This window comes from Hibiscus syriacus, unplaced genomic scaffold (assembly GCF_006381635.1).
Source record: "Hibiscus syriacus cultivar Baekdansim isolate YM2019G1 unplaced genomic scaffold, ASM638163v2 tig00110562_pilon, whole genome shotgun sequence".
NCBI lineage: Eukaryota > Viridiplantae > Streptophyta > Magnoliopsida > Malvales > Malvaceae > Hibiscus > Hibiscus syriacus.
In genome coordinates this window covers 287,910-312,515 of record NW_024062783.1, presented here as the reverse complement: position 1 = coordinate 312,515, position 24,606 = coordinate 287,910, and the positions used below count along the sequence as shown (strand labels likewise).

Here is a 24,606-nt window from a genome sequence, read left to right as displayed (position 1 = left end):
AATATTAACATATTATCATAATGTAATGTCATATCAACATTAGAAAAATATAATGTTAATATTATCATTAATTTTTTAATAATCAATACCAACAGGAGTTAGCTCAAGTGATAAACATCTTGATATTGCTTAAGCAATGTCTCGAGTTTGAGTATTTGTGTATGCAGAAAATCTCCGCACAGGGATCTATTTGGATTAGTTAAGGCAAAGCCTTGAAATCGAGAGGCCAACTAATTTTTATTTTAATAGTCAATAATCAAAATAGAACCAAAACTTAACGTTATATTTTCAATAGGTATAATGTCAAAATTAGTCAACCAATGTTTATCAAAATATCCTTATTTTTTTGGGCATTTAACCCTTCAACGTTTCACTTAAGGTAAAAATGCTCATATTTTATAGCGATAATCGTGTGTTAACTAATTTTTTTAATCTATAGAGGGAGCTTTTTCTCAAAAGTGAAACGTTTGGAGTTAAAATGTTTCAAAAAATAATTGGGACCAAAATGATCATTTTGATAAATGTTGGGATTAATTTTGATATTATGCCTTTTCAATATTTAGGGGATGTTTAATTCACATAATATGTTAATTTACAATAGGATGATTCTATTGGTGGTCCTTTTTGTTTTAAATCTATCTTTTTTTGGTCATCAGTTTTTAAAAATTATGTTTTGATCACTTTTGTTTTTTATCTGTCTTATTTTGATCATTGAGTTATTAGCTCTCGTTAGTTTAATGACATTAAATGTTAGTTGAATTGTTTAAATTTTAAATTAACACCTAAATTTCAGACATAACATTAATTTAATCATAAACTTTAAATAAAATATTAATTTGACTATTGAACTTAGGCACGACATGTACAATGAGTGACTTTAGGGTGGTCACGGTCTGTTGGTAAAGCAAAGAGAAATCGAACGACAACCGAAGGAAGCGATAACAACAGAAAATATAAGGGTTAGAGTTGAGATTAGAGAATATATGTTTTTCTTTTTGTAAAAAAGGATTTTAAGTGTTTCTTATGAATAAAGTGAAAAAAATAAAAAAATTGAAAGTTCAAGAGTTAATTTTAAAATGAAACCTTTTTAATAACATGTAAATCATCGGATTGATAACATAAGTGATTAAATAATTTCTTTTTCAGAATAAGATAGACCAGAAACAAACGGGACCATGTATGAATTTACCCTTTAATTAAAATGGTACCGTGACATAAATCTGTTAAAGATAAATTAGCTCAATCGAAAACAGAGCCTAGGTCAGAAATTTCATGTTGACTGCTAAAATAATAATATAGCATTCCTGAACCAATGAAAATCAATTCAATGATGAAACAAAGGGATTAAACCCATGAGTTTATGAAGTTCAACAAAAAACAAACGAACGAACAAACAAAAATGCTGAAACAAAGGGATTTAAACCCATTAGTTTCCTGAATAAATGAAAATCAATTCAATGATGATCGATTATACAAATCGTGATGGTGATTTAATAATTCCCATGTTATTTTCTCATCTGATATGGGCAGAAAACCAACCAACCTATAATGCAGACTTTAGTCCTAAGCCACTCTGCAATTCTTGTGGAAACATAAACATCTCCTGGATTTTCTCCATTAACTTATTTATCTTCTCCAGGTCTTTTTCATCTGTTACAATTAAAATGAAAAATGAGAAAAAAAGAAAGAGAAAATACACGAGCATCGGAGCATGGGATTCACGACCTTGATCATTCAGAGATGAAGCATAGAGCTAAGTCGGGGTTCTTTTTGTTTTCCAGGAAAAAGGTTTCAGGGTAGCAATACTTACCGAGTCTTGGCACGGTGTGCCCTACTGAATGCTGAATAAGAAAGGGATTCACAAATAATTTCATTAGCTTGTAATTTTGTTCCTTCAGGAAATCCTTCTCTCCTGAAAAAGAAAATTGACATTTTCAGAGAATGGAGGAATTACAAGTCCTAAAACTAGCTCTTCTTGTTTTTCGTTTCGGGATCAAACATCGAGTAGAAAGAAAATATAGGTGATAAACAAGTAATTATCAGCAATGCAAGACAATTCCCATACAGAAAAAAAAAGTTTAAACTTGTTTCCTATGAACAAAAATGCAAATTTTGCAACCAAAATGTGATTTCACTGGATCTTACTTCCTTACATGTGTAGGTTCCCCAGAACCATACACCCAACTCAAAACATCATATAAGGCCCTGAGCACAAAGCCGAGGAACCTGCGAAACTTCTTCCTTCAACAATACCCCCAATTAAAACATTTTCCGTCCGTAAACGGATATATCAAAAATCAAAAAATAAATCAGGTCAAGTATCATATCAGAAATTAGGTCAAGTAACAGATCAGAATCCAAGTCAAGTATCAGATCAGAATCCATGTCAGATATCAGATCAGAATCCATGTCAAGTATCAGATCAGAATTCAAATCGAAAATCAGATAAAATATTCATGTGAGTAGGGAACACACCAGAGTTTTATGGATATTATTTAGAGGGACTGGATCAGGCAGAGAAACACAGTTCTTCAGTATGTCGATAGAATGTTGGAATTTAGAATCACTATTGGAAGAGTTCATTAACTGACAGAATCATCAGTTATTCAGAATGTGAATTATCAGGATCATATCTTATTCGGACAGTTTTCAGAAGTTATACGTAATCATAAGGGTATTCAGAATCCTTTACATCCATGTCAATTGATCGGATAATCGAACAACTTGAGAACGAAGATTCAGAACCTTAACAATCTATGTCGATTGGTCAATTCATTTTCCTTCTAGGGTATTTACTCTTTAATACCATAAATTATTGTCCATAGATCATCTTCAGAATCATCGCTGAATAGATATTCCAATGGTCTCTATTTCATTTCCAAGTTTCCACTATATCATGAAATACTGACGTGCTTGATTTGTAGTTCATGTTCCATAAGGGCGATACATCATGTAAATTCATCCGAATTTCCAGGCTTAACCTAATCACTTACTTAATCCTTAGTGCTTGAGGTTACTTAGTTAATTTAGCATTCAAGTCTATTCTAGTTACTTCGGAATTTTCCAGAGTAATTCTGGACGTTTCTGAATTTCAGATACATATTGTACTTCCGTTCAGTTCAGTTTGGTCTTCGTGGTTGATTTGTCGAACAAATATCCAATTTTTAGTACTGAATACGATCTAGTGTTGAGCTGAGCTGAATACTTCCAAAATTATCATTGAGCTAAACTTGAGTAGACGAACATGCATTCAAGTAATATCTATGTCGTTCAGGTACTGACATATTATTAAGGTTGATCGGCTCACTTAAGTTATGTTCCATAACTTTTAAAGGTAGTCCAACACCTATGCTTATTTGGATTCCTTAATTAATCCAATACATTTACTTAATATAGGCCAAAAGGGTATTTTGATAATTTTGGTGTTCAGTTTTATTGCATTCATTTCAGAGCTGAGGATATCCAATCATTCCTGAGCTTGGTGATATTCTTGGGTCATTTCCATTACAGGGGTATTTTGGTCATTTTACAGATCTACGGTATTTCAATCTTTTCCTGCCACCCGGTCTTATTATTTAATTAAATCTTATCATTTACTTCAGTCCTTTCGAACAATTATGACAACAGAATACCCACGATAAATTATTCTTCAAGTATTTACTAATTATTCGAATATTTTCGGGTCAAGTGTCTTCTCAGATTTTACAAACATAATATCATGAATTTTTCTGTACAAAGACATGATCTTAACAATTAAATTCGTACTTAATCGAGTTAAGTACAAATCCTCAAAGTACTTTCTCATTCAGGGTCAATTCATACTATTTTATCTCTCAAGGGCATTTTCGTAATTTCTTAACCAGATAATTTCGATATTAGCTCTTAACGAAAATAATATAATATAGAGATCCTATGATTAATTGCTTCCTCGAACATTCTTTGATCTTGAAATGATTTCTTAAAAGACTTCTAGTATCTAGCATAAACCTTCTTGGGGTTAAAAACCGGTTATCCATAATTTCCAAGTAAAACTAACATTTCTTATGCACATCAATAGTTTTAGCAGGTCAATAATTCTTTTCAGATTTATTAATCCACTTCCAGAGACAATTCTTGTTATTTTCCAATATAAGGGTAATTTCGTAATTTTACCTAATCGAAATATTCTCATAATTTATCATCTAAGTACATTTAATGAGATAAATTATAATCGACAATCCATTGTTGATTCTTTTATCAGTTAATTCCAGAACTTGTAATTTAATTTCAACTGGCCTCCAAATTCTTATAATAGTCATCTGAGCCATATTCAGTTATCTACTTTCTACCGTATTCGTATCTAGTGTAGATCTTCATTAATTACACATATGAGACCAAACATTTCCATTTGAACGCCTTTGATCTTCAATTCAACTTCCAATAATTCCTCAGATACATATCAACATATATTATATCAGAAACGGAGCTTAATTGCGATAAACGGATCGAATCGGGTGATAAATCAGTGAAAAATAGCTTACCGGGTTCGAATTTGGCGAAACGGACTTCGAATTCGGATTCAGGACGTCGAAAGCATAAAATATGACTTTTCGGAAATTTGAAATTTTTGGTCAAAATCAAAGTCAACGGGTTTGACCGGCAATTTTGAGGCCTTCGGGTTCGAATTTCGAAAAACGGATAGCGGAATCGGATTTGGAACATCAAAAAATGTCAGGATATGATCGGTCAAACCGGTCAAAACAAGAGCAAAACCGGTCAAAACAAGAGCAAAACCGGTCAAACCGGTCATTTTTTTTCTTCCCCACGCGTAGTGGCGGCGCGTGAACAGTGCTAAATTCCCGGAAAATTCCTAAAAATTATTTTAAGCGATTTCGAGATAATTACAAAGCTCGGTTCAAATTTTTGAATGGCGGATAGCTCGATTTCAACGAATCGGAAACTTTGACCGCTTCACTTCCTCACGCGCCGCGGTCGACGGAGACCAAGGATGACACCGGCGGACTCAGAACGATGCAAGGAACACGATGGTGTTGGAGGCGTCGTAAACGGATGACCCGATCGTCGTGAATCGATGAAAAACCAATTGAAATAGAGTTATTACCGACGATACTTCCGACTGAAATTAACGACGAACGGAGACGATTCATGACGAAAGGTTTGAGGGGTTTTATTCCTCGCTCGACAACGAACACGATGATAGTTTCGACTCGTCGATCGGAAGTCGGACGGCGAGTAGATCAGAGTTGGAAGGAGGGTTGATGAAGGGGAAAATCTAGAAAATTTTCCAGAAAACATACGGGAACGGGGATTTATAATTCAACTCATAATAAAAATGGCTAAACCATGAGTTTAGTCACCAAACTTCCTGTACTTCTTAAAACGGTCTGCTAACTTTGAAATTTTACAATTTAATCCCCAATTCCTTCCAAAAATACCAATTAAATTCACCACTTTATAATTTATTAAATTTAGCCCCTAAATTGGGATGTTACAACTTATGTCAAGATTTGTTGTATCCAGATGTTTAAGACTTCATCGAGGTGGACAAAAATATACTGTTGATTTGCCAGAAAACTGGTAAAACTTGGAGATTTATAGGTCTTATATCCTATGTTGTTTAGACTCTTCATTTTAAAGCACCCAAGTCCAATACTTGTATGAAATACATGGAAAAACTCTCTAAAAACTCCAAATACATGGCAAAACTTGAAGAAGAAAAAAATTGAACATATCTTAATCTAATATTAATACCCTAGTACGAGTAACATAGCTCTAGTCAGCCAATATTTGTACAATAACAACTGTAATATTTTATGGTATCATAGCAGGTTTAGTCTGGCATGCTCAAGATCAATGAAATCGAAAAAGTAACTTTAGTCTATATACTCCTGACTCGATTTTTCTTACAGGATCCGTATCCGGCATCTATGTCAGACACAGACAGAATATGAATATCATCCTATAAGAACTCTCCAAATACATGAAAATTTTGAAAAGATTAAGAACATACTCATGATGGGCACATCCCTTGCTAGACGCCTGCCCGCACCGAGTTCGAGTAACATATACTTTCGTTACCCAAAATGTAATAGAACTAAATGAAGCAATTAAAACTGCAAGAATGATTCATAAACTTGCCAATGATATGAATAGAAGGGCAGTCAATTGGAACCGAATATAAATTAGAAAGCAATTTAGGTGGCACGGACTTCAATTCTTGAAGTGCAAATCCTGATATTATGATCACAAACTTTATCTTCGGCACTTTGGTGAAAGCAGTCCCCTGCAAATCAAAATTCAAGCAAAAATCAGTCAATTTTACATTCCACCCTGAAATCCATAAAATTACCCAATCGTTAATTTTAATCAGAAAACTGAAAAAGGGTTCCTTTCAGTGATTTCAAGCATCAAATCATTTACCTGGGAAAAGCCCAGTAGGCCATAAAGGGACCATGTTTAATCATATAATCTTAATATATGCAACACATTCCTCAAAATGCACACGCTCAATCTGAAAAAAAAACAAAGGAAAAAAACCTGATGTTTCATTTAAATGGAGATTATCCAATCACGAAAAAAAAATAAGATGTTGAAATTGAAAGATCAAACCTTGTTGACTTGATACCATTGATAATAAGGTGGATCATAAAGGGATTCAACGTCGGATTTTCCTCTTGCAGGATATGAACCGTCGAGAAAATCTAAGTCAAAGTTCCTCAGCACGGATTCAGGCCATTTTCCTATCATTTTCTTCAGGATTTCACCGCTTGTTCTGAATCCAAGGAGGCATAGAACTCTGGGTTTCTTCCTCTGGACTTGATTTCCCACCATTCACTCTTATATGCTAACTATTTTGCTAAAAACATAATTGATTCCTTGAGTTGAGGAATGGATACATAGTGGAGCCATGTCTTATCAATATTTTATGTTATCTCTAAACTACATTACTGGTAGTCACTTTAGTTCAGTCTCTTTTAGTTTTAGTGATTCAACTTTTATTTTTATATTTCGATTATCAATTGATTATAGGCTTTTCTTTTATTCAAATATACCTCATTTATAAATAACTTATAATCTGAACAAATTATTTTTTGATCTGGCATTTTCTTATCTCAGGTAAGTGAAAGATTTTTTTTATATTTTTTTTACTTTCGTGGCACAAAATGTATTAGATTAAAAAATAACATAGTCTTCTGTTTATGTGACACAAAAAGATTATAACTCTTTGAGGTAAAATAAAAAGAAAGAAAAATAAAGGTAAGAAATATAAAATAAAATTATACGAATGTTATCTAAAATTAATAAATGTGCTTGATATATGTTGAAGACACATAATTGTACGATCACAAACACGAGTCGAGAACGCACAAGATATATGTCGAAGACACGTAATTACATGATCACAAATACGAGTCGAGCCGGAGGATGACAATGATACACATGTATTAGCCCATATTGTTTAGATATGTAAGTTTTCTTGTATTTAAATATAATATTTTAAATGTGTATTTATTGAGTGATTGAACGTAAGAATAATACAAATAGGTTAGTGTTAACATAATTATAAATGTGATAAGATAGATCGGGAGTTACTTGAAATTGATTCACTCAAGGTGCGATCAATATATAATAGACTCGACTCAAGCTCGAACTCGACTTGAATTCTTAACAAGTTAAAGCGAGCTACTGGATACTCGACTTAAAAAGCTCGCGAGCTACTAAAAAATAATATTTTAAAATTTTAAATTAAATTGTTAATAAAATTAACATTTATATGTTTTTTTATATATATATATATATATATATATATATATATATATATATATATATATATATATATATATATATATATATATATATATATATATATATAAGGTTCTTATGTATTTAAGTTTCGGGTTCGAGATTGAATTGAGCTTCAATTTTTTATTTTGAGTTTGAGTTGAGTTCGATAATTTTAAGCTTACAAATATTTTAATCGAGTCGAGCTTAACAATACTCAAACTCGACTAGTTTACACTTCTAACTGCCACCTAGCTAGTGCAATTGCATATTCGATGCGCATCACGTGCACTTGTTATTTTTAGATAAAATTCGTAAACTTTTCTTTTATATTTTTTGTCCATATTTTTTTCTTTCATTTCGGTCTCAATTTAAAGAATTTTGATCATTTCAACTTTTTAACAATTATACTCAATATAATTGTTAATAATATGAGATAATTCTAAAAAATATGAGGGAGTTACAAAGTATCGTTTGTTCAAAATATTTTTAAGTCATCAACAACTCTTATATCTTCTACTTGCAGAAAGTAACGTATCTCAAAAATTAATAATGGGTTTCAAAATTTTTAATACTCTTTTTTCAATAAAATGGGTATGCAATTTTTTTTACTCATTCCTATAATATATCGAACTATATTTAAGAACTTGTCTAAAATAATAGGTATAAACTTGCCTCCTAAGGGGTCAAGTGCATCCCCTGTACCTACAAATACATGTACTCGAACCTACAATCCTTAACTTACCACTAAATTCTCAATAAATTCAATTACATATATTCAGACATAAATATAGAAATATTATTCTTAAAATATATGAAAATACCTAGGTTAGACTCGCATATACCCATAAACGACACTCATTTTTTAGTCTAAGTTACAAACAGTGCCATTGTTTTGAAAGGAATGAACACTTCTTTTTAATGGATAATCTCTGCTCCAACTATGTTATTAGGCTTCCAATTTTGCCAAAATGAATGAAATGGTTGTTTTGCTGAAGCAGTGAACGTAACATTGACGTATCAGTGAGTATAAAAATAGGGGGGAAATGGAAAAGAAAATTAAAAAAACTGTGCACGATCGTCCTCTTCGCATCCGAGTCTCGAGCAATGCCGTTCGTCATGATATTCAACACCAATAGAACCATACCAAGGGAAGTAAAAGCCATAATAGTCTGTTGAAAATATTCTTCTGTGAATTACCTGCAAGAACGTATGTCACATGCAGTTCAAGAACGGACTCGGGTACGGATGCCGGATACGGTGCTTCACATAATCTGAAATATGGTTTAGAATATTTACTGAATTGAAGATAGTTGTTCCTAATATTCCATTCAAAATCCCAGTGTTCTCTGTCATTTTTGATAGTCCAATAAGACCAACCAAAGGAAGCTGCATTATACACCTCTAATTGAGCCTTCCCAAAGTCTTGATATTCTGATTGTGTCCCATTTGTAACATTCCACTCATTCACCCACTCGCCTAAACCAAAACCGAACAAAAACGCATAAACCATATTAGGAAGCACGGAAAACGTCTACTGATAACACACATACAAGCTCACAGAATCATAAAACATGATCTAAGTTGATAGAGTTACCGATGAAAACAAGTGGACCATCTGCTGCATTCAGAGCTTGTACCTGAGGTTCCCTGCTCTTGTAAATGAACTGGATATTATCGATAGGGCTCAAGGTGATGAAATACGGATCGAAGAGGTTGTAGTAATGCAAATCTACCACTACATTGTGGGAACCTATATCACCCTTATAAAGTTCAATTGGATCTGCATTGCCAATTCTTTGGCAAACGATCACGTACGCTGACGGTGAGTGTTTCCGCACGATTTCATACCCTTGTTTATAATATGGAACTAAAATATCCAATGGAATTGATGCAGCTACCTGCAACAAACAAGACGACTCAATGGGATTAAACTTTACGCAGCCACAAATCCGCAGACACCAGCCGATAACTTGTTGGGAGTTACCTGGAAGCTAGAAAATTTATGACATGCAATGTCTGCGAAACCGATTCTGATATAGTCCAGCCTATTTTGGGAGCCGGGTGCCGCATGAAGGTCGATTATGCACTTTATCTTATAGGTCCTGCATCAAAATTTCAACATACTTATCAAGTGTAATGAAGATTCAAATTGTAGCATTCCAACAAAGAGAAGCGAAATAAGGACTTACTGTGCCCATGAGAAGAGCTGCTTACGTTCCTCCAATAAACGGGGCGGGAGGATTTGGATCATATGCAATCCACCAGCCGTCCGGAATCTGTACGGTATTTATTCCAGTTCTCTGTAAAAACTCGAAATCTCCTGCATTGATAAAAGTTCTTCTATATGTCTGCAGTTTCATTGACAAAGAAGCGTTAGCTTGAGAACAACAATGAAATAGATAGCATAGAAAGTGATTACAGTACCTCGAGAACCTCTTTCGCCTTGCTGTATCCGTATCCATTAGCAAGCTGATAATCACCGTGCAAGTTATTTGCTACAATCGACATTTCGAACACGGCTGCATTATCATCCCACCCCGGATTTCCTGGGTTATCTGCTGTCAGCTGATTATCTATGGTAGCCTAAAATATAACAAAAACAACTCACATCAACTTTTACTACTTCAAATGCCATGGATCAACTCAAACATGAAGGAATTGAGTATAATACCTGCAGATAGGCTCCACCCTTTGTTTTAATATGAACTCGACCGTTGTTATTTCTTTCGATCTGAAATGTTTCCGTCGAGGAAGCCAATTTTGCAGTTGCGGACACCGTGCATCCGTTACCGTAACACGTTAGAAATTGGCCTTGTGTGGCGCGGAATTGAAATTCGGATTCAGTAACTCTCCATAACTGCATTACGAGCAAGTGGTAGACAACAAATTATGTTGCCGAATACGAACTTACGAATCGTAAGATATCTATAGATCGATATAACAAGAACATGCGTGGGGGCATCTTACAGTAAAAGTTTCCCATGAAGATGCAGAATCTCTGTTAACTGAAATGTCCATTCCACCTCCATTTTCAGCACAAACAAATTTCTTCAGTTTCACTGACTTGAAAGTAACCTCTGTTCCATCCTACATTTTTCAATATCCATAAAAACGTATTATCAAAATTATTTATTGAATTTCTTTTAAAAAATACCTATATATATATATATATATATATATATTAAAATACTCACAAGCATGTCTGCATTAGGAATATCTTCAAAAAGAGAAGGCTTTATCCAACCTTCTAGAACCAACCATCCTCCTAAGTTCACCCCTCTTACTAAAGACTTAAGATTTGGTTTATACAATTATGTATATAACCTATGTTCAAATTACAAAGCAAAATTTGTTTATTGGTTCAAATATGGATAAATTTTATAATATTTACTTTAAATTTAAGTTTACACAAGAATAAAAAAAAGAAAATAAAGATTTTTATTTTTTTAAAATTAATATTAAAAAGTGTTCTTTATATGAAATACATATCAATTTATCAGGTTCGATTGTCAATTTTGTTGGATGCAAAAATATTCAAATAGATTGTATAATCAATTATCTTCAAGCTTCAATCATTTTAAATTAACCTATTCCCATTACTTATTAAAAATAATTTTTGAAATTATAAACAATGTTAAATGATAATATTTAAAGGGAAAAATATGTTTTATACCAATTTTTTCAACTCAAAAGTAAAAGTTATAAATATTGAATAAAAAAATACGTTTGATGTATTTAAAAATTATATTTTAGATTTTAAATTATATTTTAACACTTATTTTGTTATCATATGATGTGCTTATTTTATGATTTATAAATTTATAAATATTGAATAAAAAAATACGTTTGAATTTTTTTAACTCAAATATAAAAGTTAAAATCACTTAATTATAATCATAAAAAGAATAAATATTAAATTTAATTTAAAAATATAAAAAAATAAATTTATTTTTATTTTTAATCTTGTATTAATTTGGGATTCAAGTATATATATAAAAATTCACATAAGAACCAAGGAATAAATTTTGCTTCAATGGTGTTGGTATTGTTTAATTATATAGTTTGCATATGTTCAAGTCCCTGAATGGCTATTTTTCATTCTTTAATTTTCTGGATAAAATTCATCTATATTTAAACCAACGAATAAATTTTGCTTTGCAACCTCAATATAGGTTTTATACATGATTGTATAGACCAGACCACAAACGAAGGGTCTATCTTAATGGTGTCACGGACCGCCCCGTGACAATGGCATTTGATTGTTTAGCTACCTTCCGTCTAAATGTCGCAGACTTGATCCCCCTCTCTCAATTCTTTGAAATTTGTTTTTCCTTCACCCGATTGTGACAAGTGTCGCCATCTGATAGGATGAAAAATATTATATATATATATTTTTTAAAAATATCTAATAAAATGGTGACACGTGTTTATATATGATTAGATAATTAAATTTATTAAATTAAATTAAAATTAGTACTAAATTAAATTAAAAATTGATGGTAATTTAAGTTAGACGTTAACATGTTGATTAAGATATGATAAAATCATATTTTAATGATGTCAAATGGCACTGTTGTTGCTTTCAATAACTGACTAGATGACATAATGTTTTAAGCACTGGCTCGACAACATAATGTAAATAGAGAATGAATCCACGAAATACAAATCAAATGGTTATATGATCAAATTTTATCATATCCTAGTAAACAAGTTAATGTATAGTTCGGACGGTTGCCAATTTATTAACCTTAAAAGAGAGTTTGAAACATATGAATAGTCAAATAGTCATTTTGTAACTTTTAATAATTGAATGACTCAATAAAATAACGTCATATAATCAAGAAATTATTTTATATTTTTTAATAATTAAGAGACTCAACAAAATAATACCTCATAGTTAATGATTGATCTGTGTACTTTACCCAACATTTTTTTAAAGTAAAATTATGGTATATTCATTAGTCAAATGAATTATCATCAACAACGTCTTACAAAATACATACTAGACAAATACATTTAAGACTATCATAAGTAAAATATAAGTAAAATATGATGATGAACGACCAGTGATAACATGATGAATAATAATATAAATAGTGAGACAACAACATACAAAAACAAATCATTCTAACGTCCTCAGACATCAAAGATAAAGGAGAAAAATATTAAGAATATTTAAAGAGGACAAATAAAAAATCGATATTCTCTTAACTGCAATCTCTTTCTATACAAATATCCGACAACTAACAAAATATCATATATAAACAAATGAAGAAATCATGCATAAGAAAAACAAACAACGAATAAATAATGTAAAACATTAGGCCAAGAAGAACACTAATAGAAAAAACTTGATTTGAAAGTAGAAAAATATAGATAATCATATGTTCTTTTGAAGAAATCAAGAAAAGACATTATTATAAATATGTCGAAAACTAATAAAATAAAAGAAAATTAAGGTAAAACTGAGAGGGAAGTAGGTGTTGAAAGCGAGGGGGCTGCCTTGACACAAGAGAATGATGATGACAGCCCAATGGATTGTAACTGGAACAAAGCACATTTTAGAAAATTAAATTTGCTTCATTGTACAGAGAACTTCTGCTGTGGACACCTAAAAAAACGACTAAAAAATAAGTGACCTATTAAATAAGTGATCGGTTAAAATTTAGATTTGTTATATTATATTATTAACCAAAAATATTATCAAGTATAATAATATATTAGGTAGCGCTTATATATTGTAATATGTAACGCTTATATTGACCTATTTTCTAACTAAACATGTATATTTAAATCAGTAACATTACAAATTTACCTATTATATTATAATTATCGATTTTGATGTTTTTGTGATTAATACAATTTTAAATGTATCGACACTTTATGCGTGCACCTCGTTGTGCTTTCATTTTGGGAAAAAGTATCGACACATATTTAAAGAGTGTCGATACATAATGTAAATCTATTTGCTAATTAACCAGTATATTTTTACCGGTTACATTGCAAATTTACCTGTTACATAATAATTATCGATTTCGATATTTTTTGGATCGATACTTTTCATAAATGCATCGACACTTATGCGTGCACCAGTTTGAGTTCTTCAATTAACAGTTTCAATGACACAAAATCCTAACAAAAAAATAAAACTAAAACTGACCTAACTTTATCGTATGGAGATAATAAAAGTATATCATAAGTTTGTATTGAGAGATGTCTGTTTCTGAGTTTTTGTTCTTTGAGAAACTTATAACATGGTAGATTTCTTACTGGGTTTGCTTAAAATATCAAACTTTTTGTATTAAAAAAATAAAAATTCTGAAATAAAAATGACCATACAAGCACACTTTTTTACTACCGGTTTTGTCATTTCGAGATCGATTTTGTCATATTTTTACATGTTATATTGTTATGGATCGATACATTTTTATAAAGTATCGACACTTTATTGACGCTATAACTTCTTCTCTTTTAAATTCCAAAAGTGTCAATACTTATAATAAAGTATCGACACTTTCAACATATCCGGTAGCTCTTTATCGGTTTTGTCATTTCGAGACTAATTTTGTCATATTTTTACCTATTATATTGTTATGGATCGATACATTTTTATAAAGTATCGACACTTTATTGGCGCTATAACTTATTTTCTTTTAAATTCCAAAAGTGTCGATACTTATAATAAAGTATCGACACTTTCAACATATCCGATAGTGCTTTACCGATTTTGTCATTTCGAGACCGGTTTTGTCATAGTTTTACCTGTTTTATTGTTTTGGATCGATACATATTTATAAAGTATCGACACTTTATTAATGCTATAACTTATTCTCTTTTAAATTTCAAAAGTTTCGATACTTATAATAAAATATAACAACCCGATTTTCAAAATAATATTTAATTGAAATTGGAGGTAAATTGTGAAAATGGGTGAAATTAAGTGACTAAAGTATAATTTATGAAAACTTGTATGCCATTTTCAAAGTAAAGGAAATTCAGGGACCAAGCCCTGAATTTCTCCTAAAAGTATCGGCAAGTTTGTTATAACTAACGTGTTTTCTGATTTCAATCAGAAAACACAAAAGATTTTCTTCAATTTTCTTCCTCTCACACCTCCATTTTCAAGTCCGATCCAAATGCCGTCCGAATTCCGATCGTTGTTTTGAAACCACCGTTGTGTTCATCATCGAGCGAGGAACAAACCCTTCAAATTAATTGAAGCGAAACGCGGCCAAACGTCGGGAATTTCCAGTCAAAGTAGCGACGGTTTTGTTAGCTCTATCGCCGATGAAATCTTAAATTCACCGCTGATCGTTGCTCCGTTTACGACACATCCCGCACCATCGTGTTCCTTGTGCCATTCCGAGTTCACCGGTGTCAACCTTGTCCACCGTAGACGGCGGCGCGTGAGGAGGTGGTGCAGTCAAAGATTCGGCCGATTTGAAATCGAGCTCTCCGCCGTTCAAAATTTTGAACCGATCGTTGTAAGTATCTTGAAATCGCTCAAAATAATTTTTAGAAATTTTTCCGGGATTTTTAGGGCCCCGGAGGACGCCTCACGCGCCGCCGCAGGGCGAGTGGCTGCTGGAAACCGGTTTAACCGGTTTTCAACCGGTTCTGACCGGTTTGATCGGTTTCAACCGGTTCAAACCGGTTTGACCGGTCTGAACCGGGTTGATCGGTCTGACCCGACCCGACCGTTGACCCGACCCGACCCGACCGTTGACCCGACCCGACCCGACCGTTGACCGTTGACCGTTGACCGTTGATCGTTGACTTTCTTTGACCAAAACTTAAAATGGCTTTGACCGAGCATTAAACGACCGTTAATCTTTTCCGAGTATACCTATCCTGATAGTTTTTGACGTGCCGAATCCGTTTCCGTGGTCCGTTTTGTCAAATTCGAATCTGAAGGTCTCCAAATCTACTGTCAAAGTGGTTGACTTTGACTTTGACCAAGAATTTGAATTTTCGAAAAGTCATACTTTATGTTTTTCGACGCCTTGATTCCGATTCCGCAATCCGTTTGGCCAAATTCAGACTCGAAATACCTCAAATTGATAGTCAAACCCGAAAAATGCGTATATACTTAAGAAGTTTAGCTTTGAACAATTAAATAGGATTTGAGACTGATAAATATTATTGTTTGAAGGTACAAGAGACTCTCCGGATCGTTCGACAGCTCGACCCAGCTCTTCTAGATCAGTTAAACCACGTGTGCCAGTATTCACCCGTTCGAAAACTGTAGCAGAGCGTGGTGAAACCAACAATCAGTAGATTTGTTATTTGAATCTATTGTCGAGGTGTGTTCCCTACTTATTATTGAACTGTTTTATTGGTTTTAATATGTGGTACACCGAATTCATTGGTTATTGTTTTATGGATGCACCAATTTAATGTGACAATTTATGGAATATGGCTGCTATCTAATTTTTGTTTTGAAATGGTATATGATTACCATGTTTTTGGATTTATGGAATTTATGTCACGGTGCAATTGAATTTTGGAATTGAATTACGATGGAATAGCTCTGATCAAGCTAACTGGGCCTAATGTGACTCTTGAGGGCCCCAAGATGTTTCATTAGGTCGGCTTTCCTTTGCTGTGTGCTTAGGGTAAGCTATATGGACTTATTGACTTGGGCTTAAGGATACAAGCTTCAGAGCCTATCCTTAAGTCGGCTTTCTTTTTGCTATGTGCATAAAGTAAGCTATATGGAAAATAATTTTGGCAAATACTGATGGTGTACCAGAAAAGGGTTTAAACTATGATTTTCAAAAAGTTAAACTCTTTTACGAATTTGTGAGATTACTGGACTATGATTTGTACATATTATGATTTTATGAAAGTGTTGGGACACACTGAGCCTAGCTCACATTTTGAAAATGTTTTCCCCCTTTCAGATAATGTTGGTTAAATACCTTGGTTCGAGCACTTGGAGGATCAACATATCTCTTGAAGTAAATCAGATTGTAATGTTTTGATCTGGCAAGTTGACTTTATTTTGGTGACATGGACCTTATTTTAAAAATATCGGATTTTATAATGATAACTCTTTTGATAATACTGCTCGGTTTATTGTGATTTTGAATTTGAAGACATGTTTTAAATTAAATTATTATTTATTTGTACTATATTTACGAGTTGGATTTTGATAGTATAATTTGTTTATAATTTCATGTTATTTATAATGTGATTTTATATTGATGGAATAACGGTTGCGAAAAATGTCTTTAATAATCATAATGTGATCCACTAGACTTAGTCGAAACGCATAGGCCGGGTCTAGGGGGGTTACATAAAATATCGACACTATCAACATATCCGGTAGAGCTTTACTTGTTTTGTCATTTATAGACCGGTTTTGTCATTTGTTTACATGTTATATTGTTATGGATCGATACATTTTTATAAAGTATCGACACTTTCAATATATATTGTAGCGCTTTACTTGTTTTGTCATTTATAGACCGGTTTTGTCATTTTTTAACTGTTATATTGTTATAGATCAATATATTTTTATAAAGTATCGACACTTTCAATATATCCGGTAGCGCTTTATCTGTTTTGTCATTTATAAACCGGTTTTATCATTTTTTTACCTGTTATATTGTTATGGATCAATATATTTTTATAAAGTATCGACACAAACCAACAAGCTAAGTTTGCCGGTTACCAAATTTTTTAATATTTCTTCATGATTTCCACCTATTACATTATTATTACTCGATATTTCCGATAGCGCTAAACCGAATTTATCAAATATTTTTTAATATATCCAATAACATTATATATTAATCGTATATTAATCTACCTTTCTATAGACAACCCCATTGTACATGCTGACCCTCACAGTTGGAATTCTTAATATTAAAAATAAGTCCTCTGTTTTCTTATATAGTTTTTTTGTCTTCTTCTAGTCGCTCACTCGTAACTCACTACTCCCTTCTTCTCCTCCCTTAACCCAAATAAAAATTAAAACTTAAAAATTAAAAATAAATAAGAAAACACCTGAAATTCTTTTGCCTTTCTAATTTTTTGTCTTCATGCCATGAGGAATTTCTCTTCATCCTCCAACCACCGCCAACCGCCACCGTCGGGTGCCCGTAAACCGTACCACCGCAACAACAACCGCCCTAGCGACCCGAACAACCACCGTTTTGTATCCGGTTTTCAGGCTGTCAATAACCCAAACTACCGCCGCCGTTTTCCTCCGGCTCCATCCACCGCTCTTGGTTCCGCCGGTTCCGACGTCATCCGCCGCCCAAACTTCATAATTCAACTCCTCCACGACTATTCGCCTTCCCCTTCCGAACCCAACAACCTCCAGGCTCTGATTTCCCAACTCGACACGTCCCCCGAAAGTTCCCGCATCTTCACCACCGGAAAAATCGCAGCTTCCCTAACGTTCCAAGAATGGAACCAAACCCTCTCTTCAATTCTCCATCTATGGCGTTCCCGCCTTGATGGGTCCCACCATTATACTCCTATGCTCATTCCCAACATCATAGTGCCCTCCGACGCGGTGGAACTCGAGCAAAACCTCAAAACGCTTTTCTCGACCCATATAGCGGGATTGATGGGAGGTGAATTGGTTAAGAAGTGGCAGAAGAAAATCAACGAGAAATCCGATGAGATCACTAAGTTGTCAGCACAAATGGGCAAGAGGAATAATTCTGTCAGGAGGTTTTATGAGTTGAATGACACGAAGAAAGCTCTAATAGCAGAGAGATCAACGATTTCGAAGCGGTTGAGGGAGTTTAAGGGAGCGATGGGGAGCTTATTAAGGTGTTTGGAAGATGGGGTAGTAATAGGGAATGAGGTGGAGGAGGATAAAGGCGTGGAGGTTTTCAGGGTTGAAGGAGAGCTTGATTGGAAGAGAATTCATCAGTTTGTTTTGAGGGAATGTAAGAGGTTGGAAGATGGTTTGCCGATTTATGCTTACAGGCAAGAGATTCTTACTAGAATACATTGTGAACAGGTAATCATTTATTTCTCACACCATTTTTTTTGTTTTATTTTCAGCTTTGTATTGGGTTTTGTGATGTATTTTGGTAGATAGATTTGGATTATCATCATATATTTTGTGTGCAGTGTAAAACCTTAGTGATGCAATTTAAGAATGTGAAAGTTGGTTTGGATAATATCCTTTGTCCTCTTATATTCAATCTGTTCCTATATTACCTGGGTGTTTAAATCTAATTATAATGCAGCCTTTTTTTTTCTCTTTCCCTGATTTCACTTATAACTATTAAACGCACAGATCATGGTGTTGATTGGAGAGACTGGTTCAGGAAAGAGCACCCAGCTGGTTCAGTTTCTTTCTGATTCAGGAATCGCTGCAAATGAATCGATTGTATGTACACAGCCACGAAAGATTGCTGCCATCTCATTGGCAAAAAGAGTCAGAGAAGAAAGCATTGGGTGCTACAATGATAATTCGGTCACTTGTTATCCAACATTTTCATCTGCTCAGCAGTTTGATTCGAAGGTAATCTATATGACCGACCACTGCTTACTGCAGCATTATATGAATGATAGGAATTTGTCAGGGATATCTTGCATCATTGTTGATGAGGCCCATGAAAGAAGTTTGAATACCGACCTTCTTTTGGCATTGCTTAAAGATTTGCTTGGCAGAAGAGTTGGTCTAAGGCTTGTAATTATGTCTGCAACAGCTAATGCAAATCAACTGTCAGACTACTTTTTTGGGTGTGGAATCTTTCATTTGGAGGGGAGGAATTTTCCTGTTCATATTAAATATGTTCCTTGTACAACGGAGGGAACTTATGGTTCTGGTATGATTCCTACATACGTTTCTGATGTCTTGAGGATGGCTGCTGAGGTTCACAAAACAAAGAAAGAAGGGAACATTCTTGCATTTTTAACTTCCCAAATGGAAGTAGAATGGGCTTGTGATCATTTTGAAGCTCCAAATGTGGTTGTGTTACCATTGCACGGAAAGCTATCCTTTGAAGAGCAATGTCATGTTTTCCAGAACTACCCTGGGAAAAGAAAATTGTATTTGCAACAAATATTGCAGAGACATCGCTCACAATTCGTGGTATCAAGTATGTGATTGATTCTGGTATGGTCAAGGAGAGTAAATTTGAACCCGGCACTGGAATGAATGTTCTCAAAGTCTGTTGGATCAGCCAGAGTTCAGCCAATCAGCGAGCTGGTCGTGCTGGGAGGACTGAACCGGGAAGATGTTACAGACTATACACAGCAAGTGATTTTGAGTTAATGGCCCCTAATCAGGAGCCTGAGATTCGTAGAGTTCATCTTGGTATTGCAGTTCTGAGGATCCTTGCTTTGGGAATCAAGAATGTTCAGAGTTTTGATTTTGTTGATGCACCTAGTCCTAAAGCCATTGACTCGGCAACTAGGAATCTTGTCCAGTTGGGAGCCATTGTGGAAAAAAATGGTGTTTTTGAATTAACTGATGAAGGACGCTACTTGGTAAAATTGGGGATTGAGCCTCGTCTTGGTAAACTAATGCTCACTTGCTTTCATTCTGGCCTGCGTAGGGAGGGCCTTGTTCTTGCTGCTGTTATGGCAAATGCCAGTAGCATATTTGCAGGGTGGGAAGTGATGATGATAAAGCGAAAGCTGATTGTCTTAAGGTGCAATTTTGCCATCGCAATGGTGATCTCTTTACTCTGCTCTCTGTGTACAAGGAATGGGAAGCTCTTCCCTCCGACAGGAAAAATAATTGGTGCTGGGAAAACAGCATAAACGCTAAATCAATGCGTAGATGCCAAGACACGGTCTTCGAATTGGAAATTTGTCTGAAAAAGGAGCTTGCTGTTATTATTCCAAGTTACTTAATATGGGATCCTCATAAGTCTACTGAGCGTGATAAAATTTTGAAGGCGATTATACTTTCTTCCCTGGCCGAAAATGTAGCCATGTATTCTGGACATGATCAACTTGGTTATGAAGTGGCATTGACCGGGCAACATGTTCAACTGCATCCTTCATGTTCATTACTGATATTTGGTGAGAAGCCAAGTTGGGTTGTCTTCGGTGAACTCTTATCTGTCAATAATCAGTATTTGGTCTGTGTAACTGCTTTTGATTTTGAATCTTTGGCTACTCTGGATCCTCCACCCTTGTTTGATGCCTCTCTGATGGAAAGCCGGAAGTTACAAGTGAAGGCATTGACTGGTTTTGGTAATACTCTATTAAAAAATTCCGTGGGAAATCTAACCACACTCTTCGATGTCTTTTATCACGGATTAGGACTGCTTGTATGAATGAACAGGTTGGTGTTGAAGTCAATGTTGACCAGAATGTGATTCTGCTGTTTGCTTCATCAGTGGACATGCAGAAGGTTCTGGACTTTGTAACTGAGGTGGTGGAATGTGAAAAGAAATGGTTGCTTAATGAATGCATGGAGAAACCTTTATTTCATGGACGGAAAGCCTCACCATCTATGGCACTTTTTGGAGCTGGTGCTGAGATTAAGCATCTTGAAGTTGATAAAAGATATTTGTCCGTTGATGTATTCCATTCAAATGTTAATACCTTCTATGATATGGAGCTTTTGATGCTCTTTGAGGATTATTCCAATGGCAGTGTTTGCTCGGTCAATAAATCTCAAGCCAGTGGGAAGGAAACAGATGAAAAGGAAAAATGGGGTAAGATAACGTTCCTAACTCCTGATGCTGCCAGAAAAGCTGCTGAGCTGGATGGGTTAAAATTTGCTGGCTCTTCACTGAAGGTACTTCCTTCACAGACATCCATTGGGGGTGATCATAAGATGTTCTCTTTCCCTGCTGTCAAAGCTAAAGTTAATTGGCCTCGTAGGGTCAGTAAAGGATTTGGAATCATTAAATGTAATCTCGTTGATGTTAGGTCCATTTTGGATGATTTCTCTTCTCTAGTAATAGCAGATAAATATGTTCGTTGTGAAGTTAGCAGGAAATGTAATGATTCTATTATGATATATGGAATCGATAAAGATCTTTCTGAAGCTGAAATTTGGGATATACTATGTTTGGCAACGGAAAGGAAAATCCATGATTTTTTTCTCGTGAGAGGAGATGCTGTGGAAAATCCAACATGTGATGCCTGTGAGAAGGCACTACTCAGAGAAATATCACCCTTTATGCCTAAAGGGAATCCCTATACTAACTGTTGTCAGGTTCAGGTTTTTGAGCCTGAACCAAGGGAGACTTTCATGAAAGCACTGATCACCTTTGATGGAAGATTACATTTGGAGGCCGCAAAAGCTTTAGAACAGCTAGAGGGTAAAGTATTACCTGGATGTCTTTCATGGCAAAAGATAAGATGCCAGCAACAGTTTCACAGTTCTATATCTTGCTCTTCTTCTGTCTATGCCGTTATTAAGAAGCAGCTCAACTCTTTGCTAGAAAGTTTCAGCCATGTAAAAGGTACTTGAACTGTCATAGCACTATAATTAGTCTTCTGTTTCTGTCTCAACGTTCTTTGTGCATGTTCATAAGTCATAAATGCATTATTTGTTACTTCAACAATCAGACCCAGGACAAGTAACATAGTATGCATGCCACTGCTTGTGTTTGGGTGTGAAGATATAGGCCTCGGGCCAGAGGTTGTCAATGAGTTTCTTGTTTTGCATCTAATTTAAGTTATATCAATTATTTTTCCTTCCGTCTCTTTCCGGATAATCAATTGTGCTTTGGGTTATTTTCAAACTTGTAACACTGGATATACATTCATATCACCTTTTAGGATTTTAATGCGGTTATGTCAGTTTTAAACTATTTTAATTAAACTGCATGATGGATGCTTAGTTTTGCCAAGCCTGGGCGATAAAATTGATTACAAGGTGCATATAAATATCAAAATATATTCTCCAAAAATGATATTAATGTTGAAAATGGTTATGGAAATTAGATGTTTCTTCTGAAATTGCCAATAAATCATTTACAGGTGCAGATTGCTTCCTGGAGGAAAATGAAAATGGTTCCTGTCGAATTAGAATATCCGCTAATGCCACCAAAACTGTGGCAGAGTTGAGAAGGTCAGTGGAAGAGCTAATGAATGGAAGTACTGTAAAACATGCCAGCCTCACTCCTTCCATATTGCAGCACCTTTTCTCTAGAGATGGCATTAATCTAATGAGATCATTGCAACGAGAGACAAGAACCTACATATTTTTTGACCGGCATAGCCTCAATGTGAGAATCTTCGGTTCTTCTTATGATGCTTCTGTAGCCCAGCAAAAATTGATTCAATCCCTTTTGTCCTACCACGAAAGCAAGCAGCTTGAGGTCCGACTTCGTGGTCGGGGTCTGCCTCCTGATATGATGAAGGAAGTGGTTAAGAAGTTTGGGCCAGACCTTCATGGACTCAAAGAGAAGATACCTGGGGCTGAATTCACACTTAATACCCGGCATCATATTATTTCTATTCGTGGTGACAAAGAGATGAAGCAAAAGGTAGAAGAAATTGTCCTTGAGATTGCTAAGGCAGGCAGAGATTTAGCTGAGATATCTGACAGTAAAGTCACCTGCCCCATTTGCTTGTGTGAAGTAGAAGATGGCTACCGGCTCGAAGGATGTTCACATCTCTTTTGTCATTTGTGTTTGGTGGAGCAATGCGAATCCGCCATTAGAAACTCAGGTAGTTTTCCTGTATGCTGTGCTAGGCAATATTGTAAAGCTCCCATTTTGCTTACTGATTTGAAGTCTCTGCTGTCAACTGAGAAGTTAGAGGAACTCTTTAGGGCTTCTTTGGGTGCCTTGTTGCATCCAGTGGGGGTGCCTTTCGGTTTTGCCCTTCTCCTGATTGCCCCTCTGTTTATCGTGTTGCTGATCGCGACACTTCCGGTGAGCCATTTGTCTGCGGAGCATGTTATGCCGAGACTTGTACTAGGTGTCATCTTGAATATCATCCGTATCTGTCTTGTGAGAAGTACAGAGAGTTCAAGGAAGACCCCGATTCATCTTTGAAGGAGTGGTGCAAGGGGAAAGATCAGGTAAAAACTTGCCCCGTATGCGGATATACAATCGAGAAGACTGATGGGTGTAACCACGTCGAATGCAAGTGCGGGAGGCATGTTTGCTGGGTATGTTTAGAGTTCTTTAGCAGCAGTGATAATTGTTATAGCCATTTGAGAGCTGTCCACATGACCATCACCTAGTTTTTAAACTATTGCTTACATGTCAACAATCATCCTTGTAAGTATGTGTATATAGTTTCAAGGGTTTGTGCATACGCATATTTGAACGTGTTAACAGGTTTGAGCCGGTTGCCGGTTCTTGTAGATGATTATAAACATTTTCACAGTTACTAGTCTTACTTGAATCTCTGGTAGGATGCTATTATAAACTCTGCGTTGTTCAAGTTCAGAAAGAGATGGAAAAGCTATGAAATACCAGTATTCTGCCCGCCTATTGAAAATTTGCGGGCTGGAAGGAATTTGTTTTCTTCTGGGACATAATCCGTTGAAAATAGGAGTCGTCGATAATTGTTTTGGATTAAATACAATAAAATATTCATAAAATCATTCCCTTTGAAATGATTTTAAAAATCGAACTTCAAACATTTGAGAGCTTTTAAGTCTTCTAATTTTAAAAAATTCTAATGAAGTAACAGTTAAGTCCAAGGTTGTCAGCTCCTAATATCGATTAAGGCCATCTCCAGCTCTCATTTATACTCTAGAGCATCTCTATCTCTACTCTAGAGATGAAACAATAATTCATCTCCAGCGTTATCTCTACATTATCATCAACTCTACTTTATTCATAATATTTAACTATTATAATTACGGATGGCAAACGGGTGGGTCGGGTGCAGATACCCCCTCCCCCATTCTCATGCCCACCTAAT

At 34.8% G+C, this 24,606-nt stretch overlaps 1 protein-coding gene and 2 pseudogenes across 1 annotated transcript; 1 reads left to right on the top strand and 2 right to left on the bottom strand.

Moving 5' to 3' along the window:
* Nucleotides 1-1,543: 1,543 nt before the first annotated feature.
* On the bottom strand, nucleotides 1,544-6,831 carry LOC120132399. The gene is made up of 4 exons (XM_039149165.1): nucleotides 6,610-6,831; nucleotides 6,139-6,283; nucleotides 1,811-1,912; nucleotides 1,544-1,650 (listed from the first exon to the last, which is right to left on the bottom strand). Exons 1-4 carry the CDS (start codon nucleotides 6,829-6,831, stop codon nucleotides 1,544-1,546), a joined length of 576 nt encoding a protein of 191 aa, XP_039005096.1.
* A 1,795-nt stretch (nucleotides 6,832-8,626) lies between these two features.
* LOC120132398 lies at nucleotides 8,627-11,382 on the bottom strand (annotated as a pseudogene).
* Nucleotides 11,383-17,817: 6,435 nt separating this feature from the next.
* LOC120132376 lies at nucleotides 17,818-24,075 on the top strand (annotated as a pseudogene).
* Nucleotides 24,076-24,606: the final 531 nt, after the last annotated feature.

Excerpts from the sequence above, each read along its gene's own strand:
- LOC120132399 (XM_039149165.1), bottom strand. The coding sequence starts at position 6,831 with ATGGTGGGAAATCAAGTCCAGAGGAAGAAACCCAGAGTTCTATGCCTC. Across the intron at positions 1,913-6,138 it reads CCCTTCTATTCATATCATTG|GAGAGAAGGATTTCCTGAAG; the intron begins GCAAGTTTATGA and ends TTTCTTTTTCAG. Across the intron at positions 1,651-1,810 it reads GCACACCGTGCCAAGACTCG|ATGAAAAAGACCTGGAGAAG; the intron begins GTAAGTATTGCT and ends TAATTGTAACAG.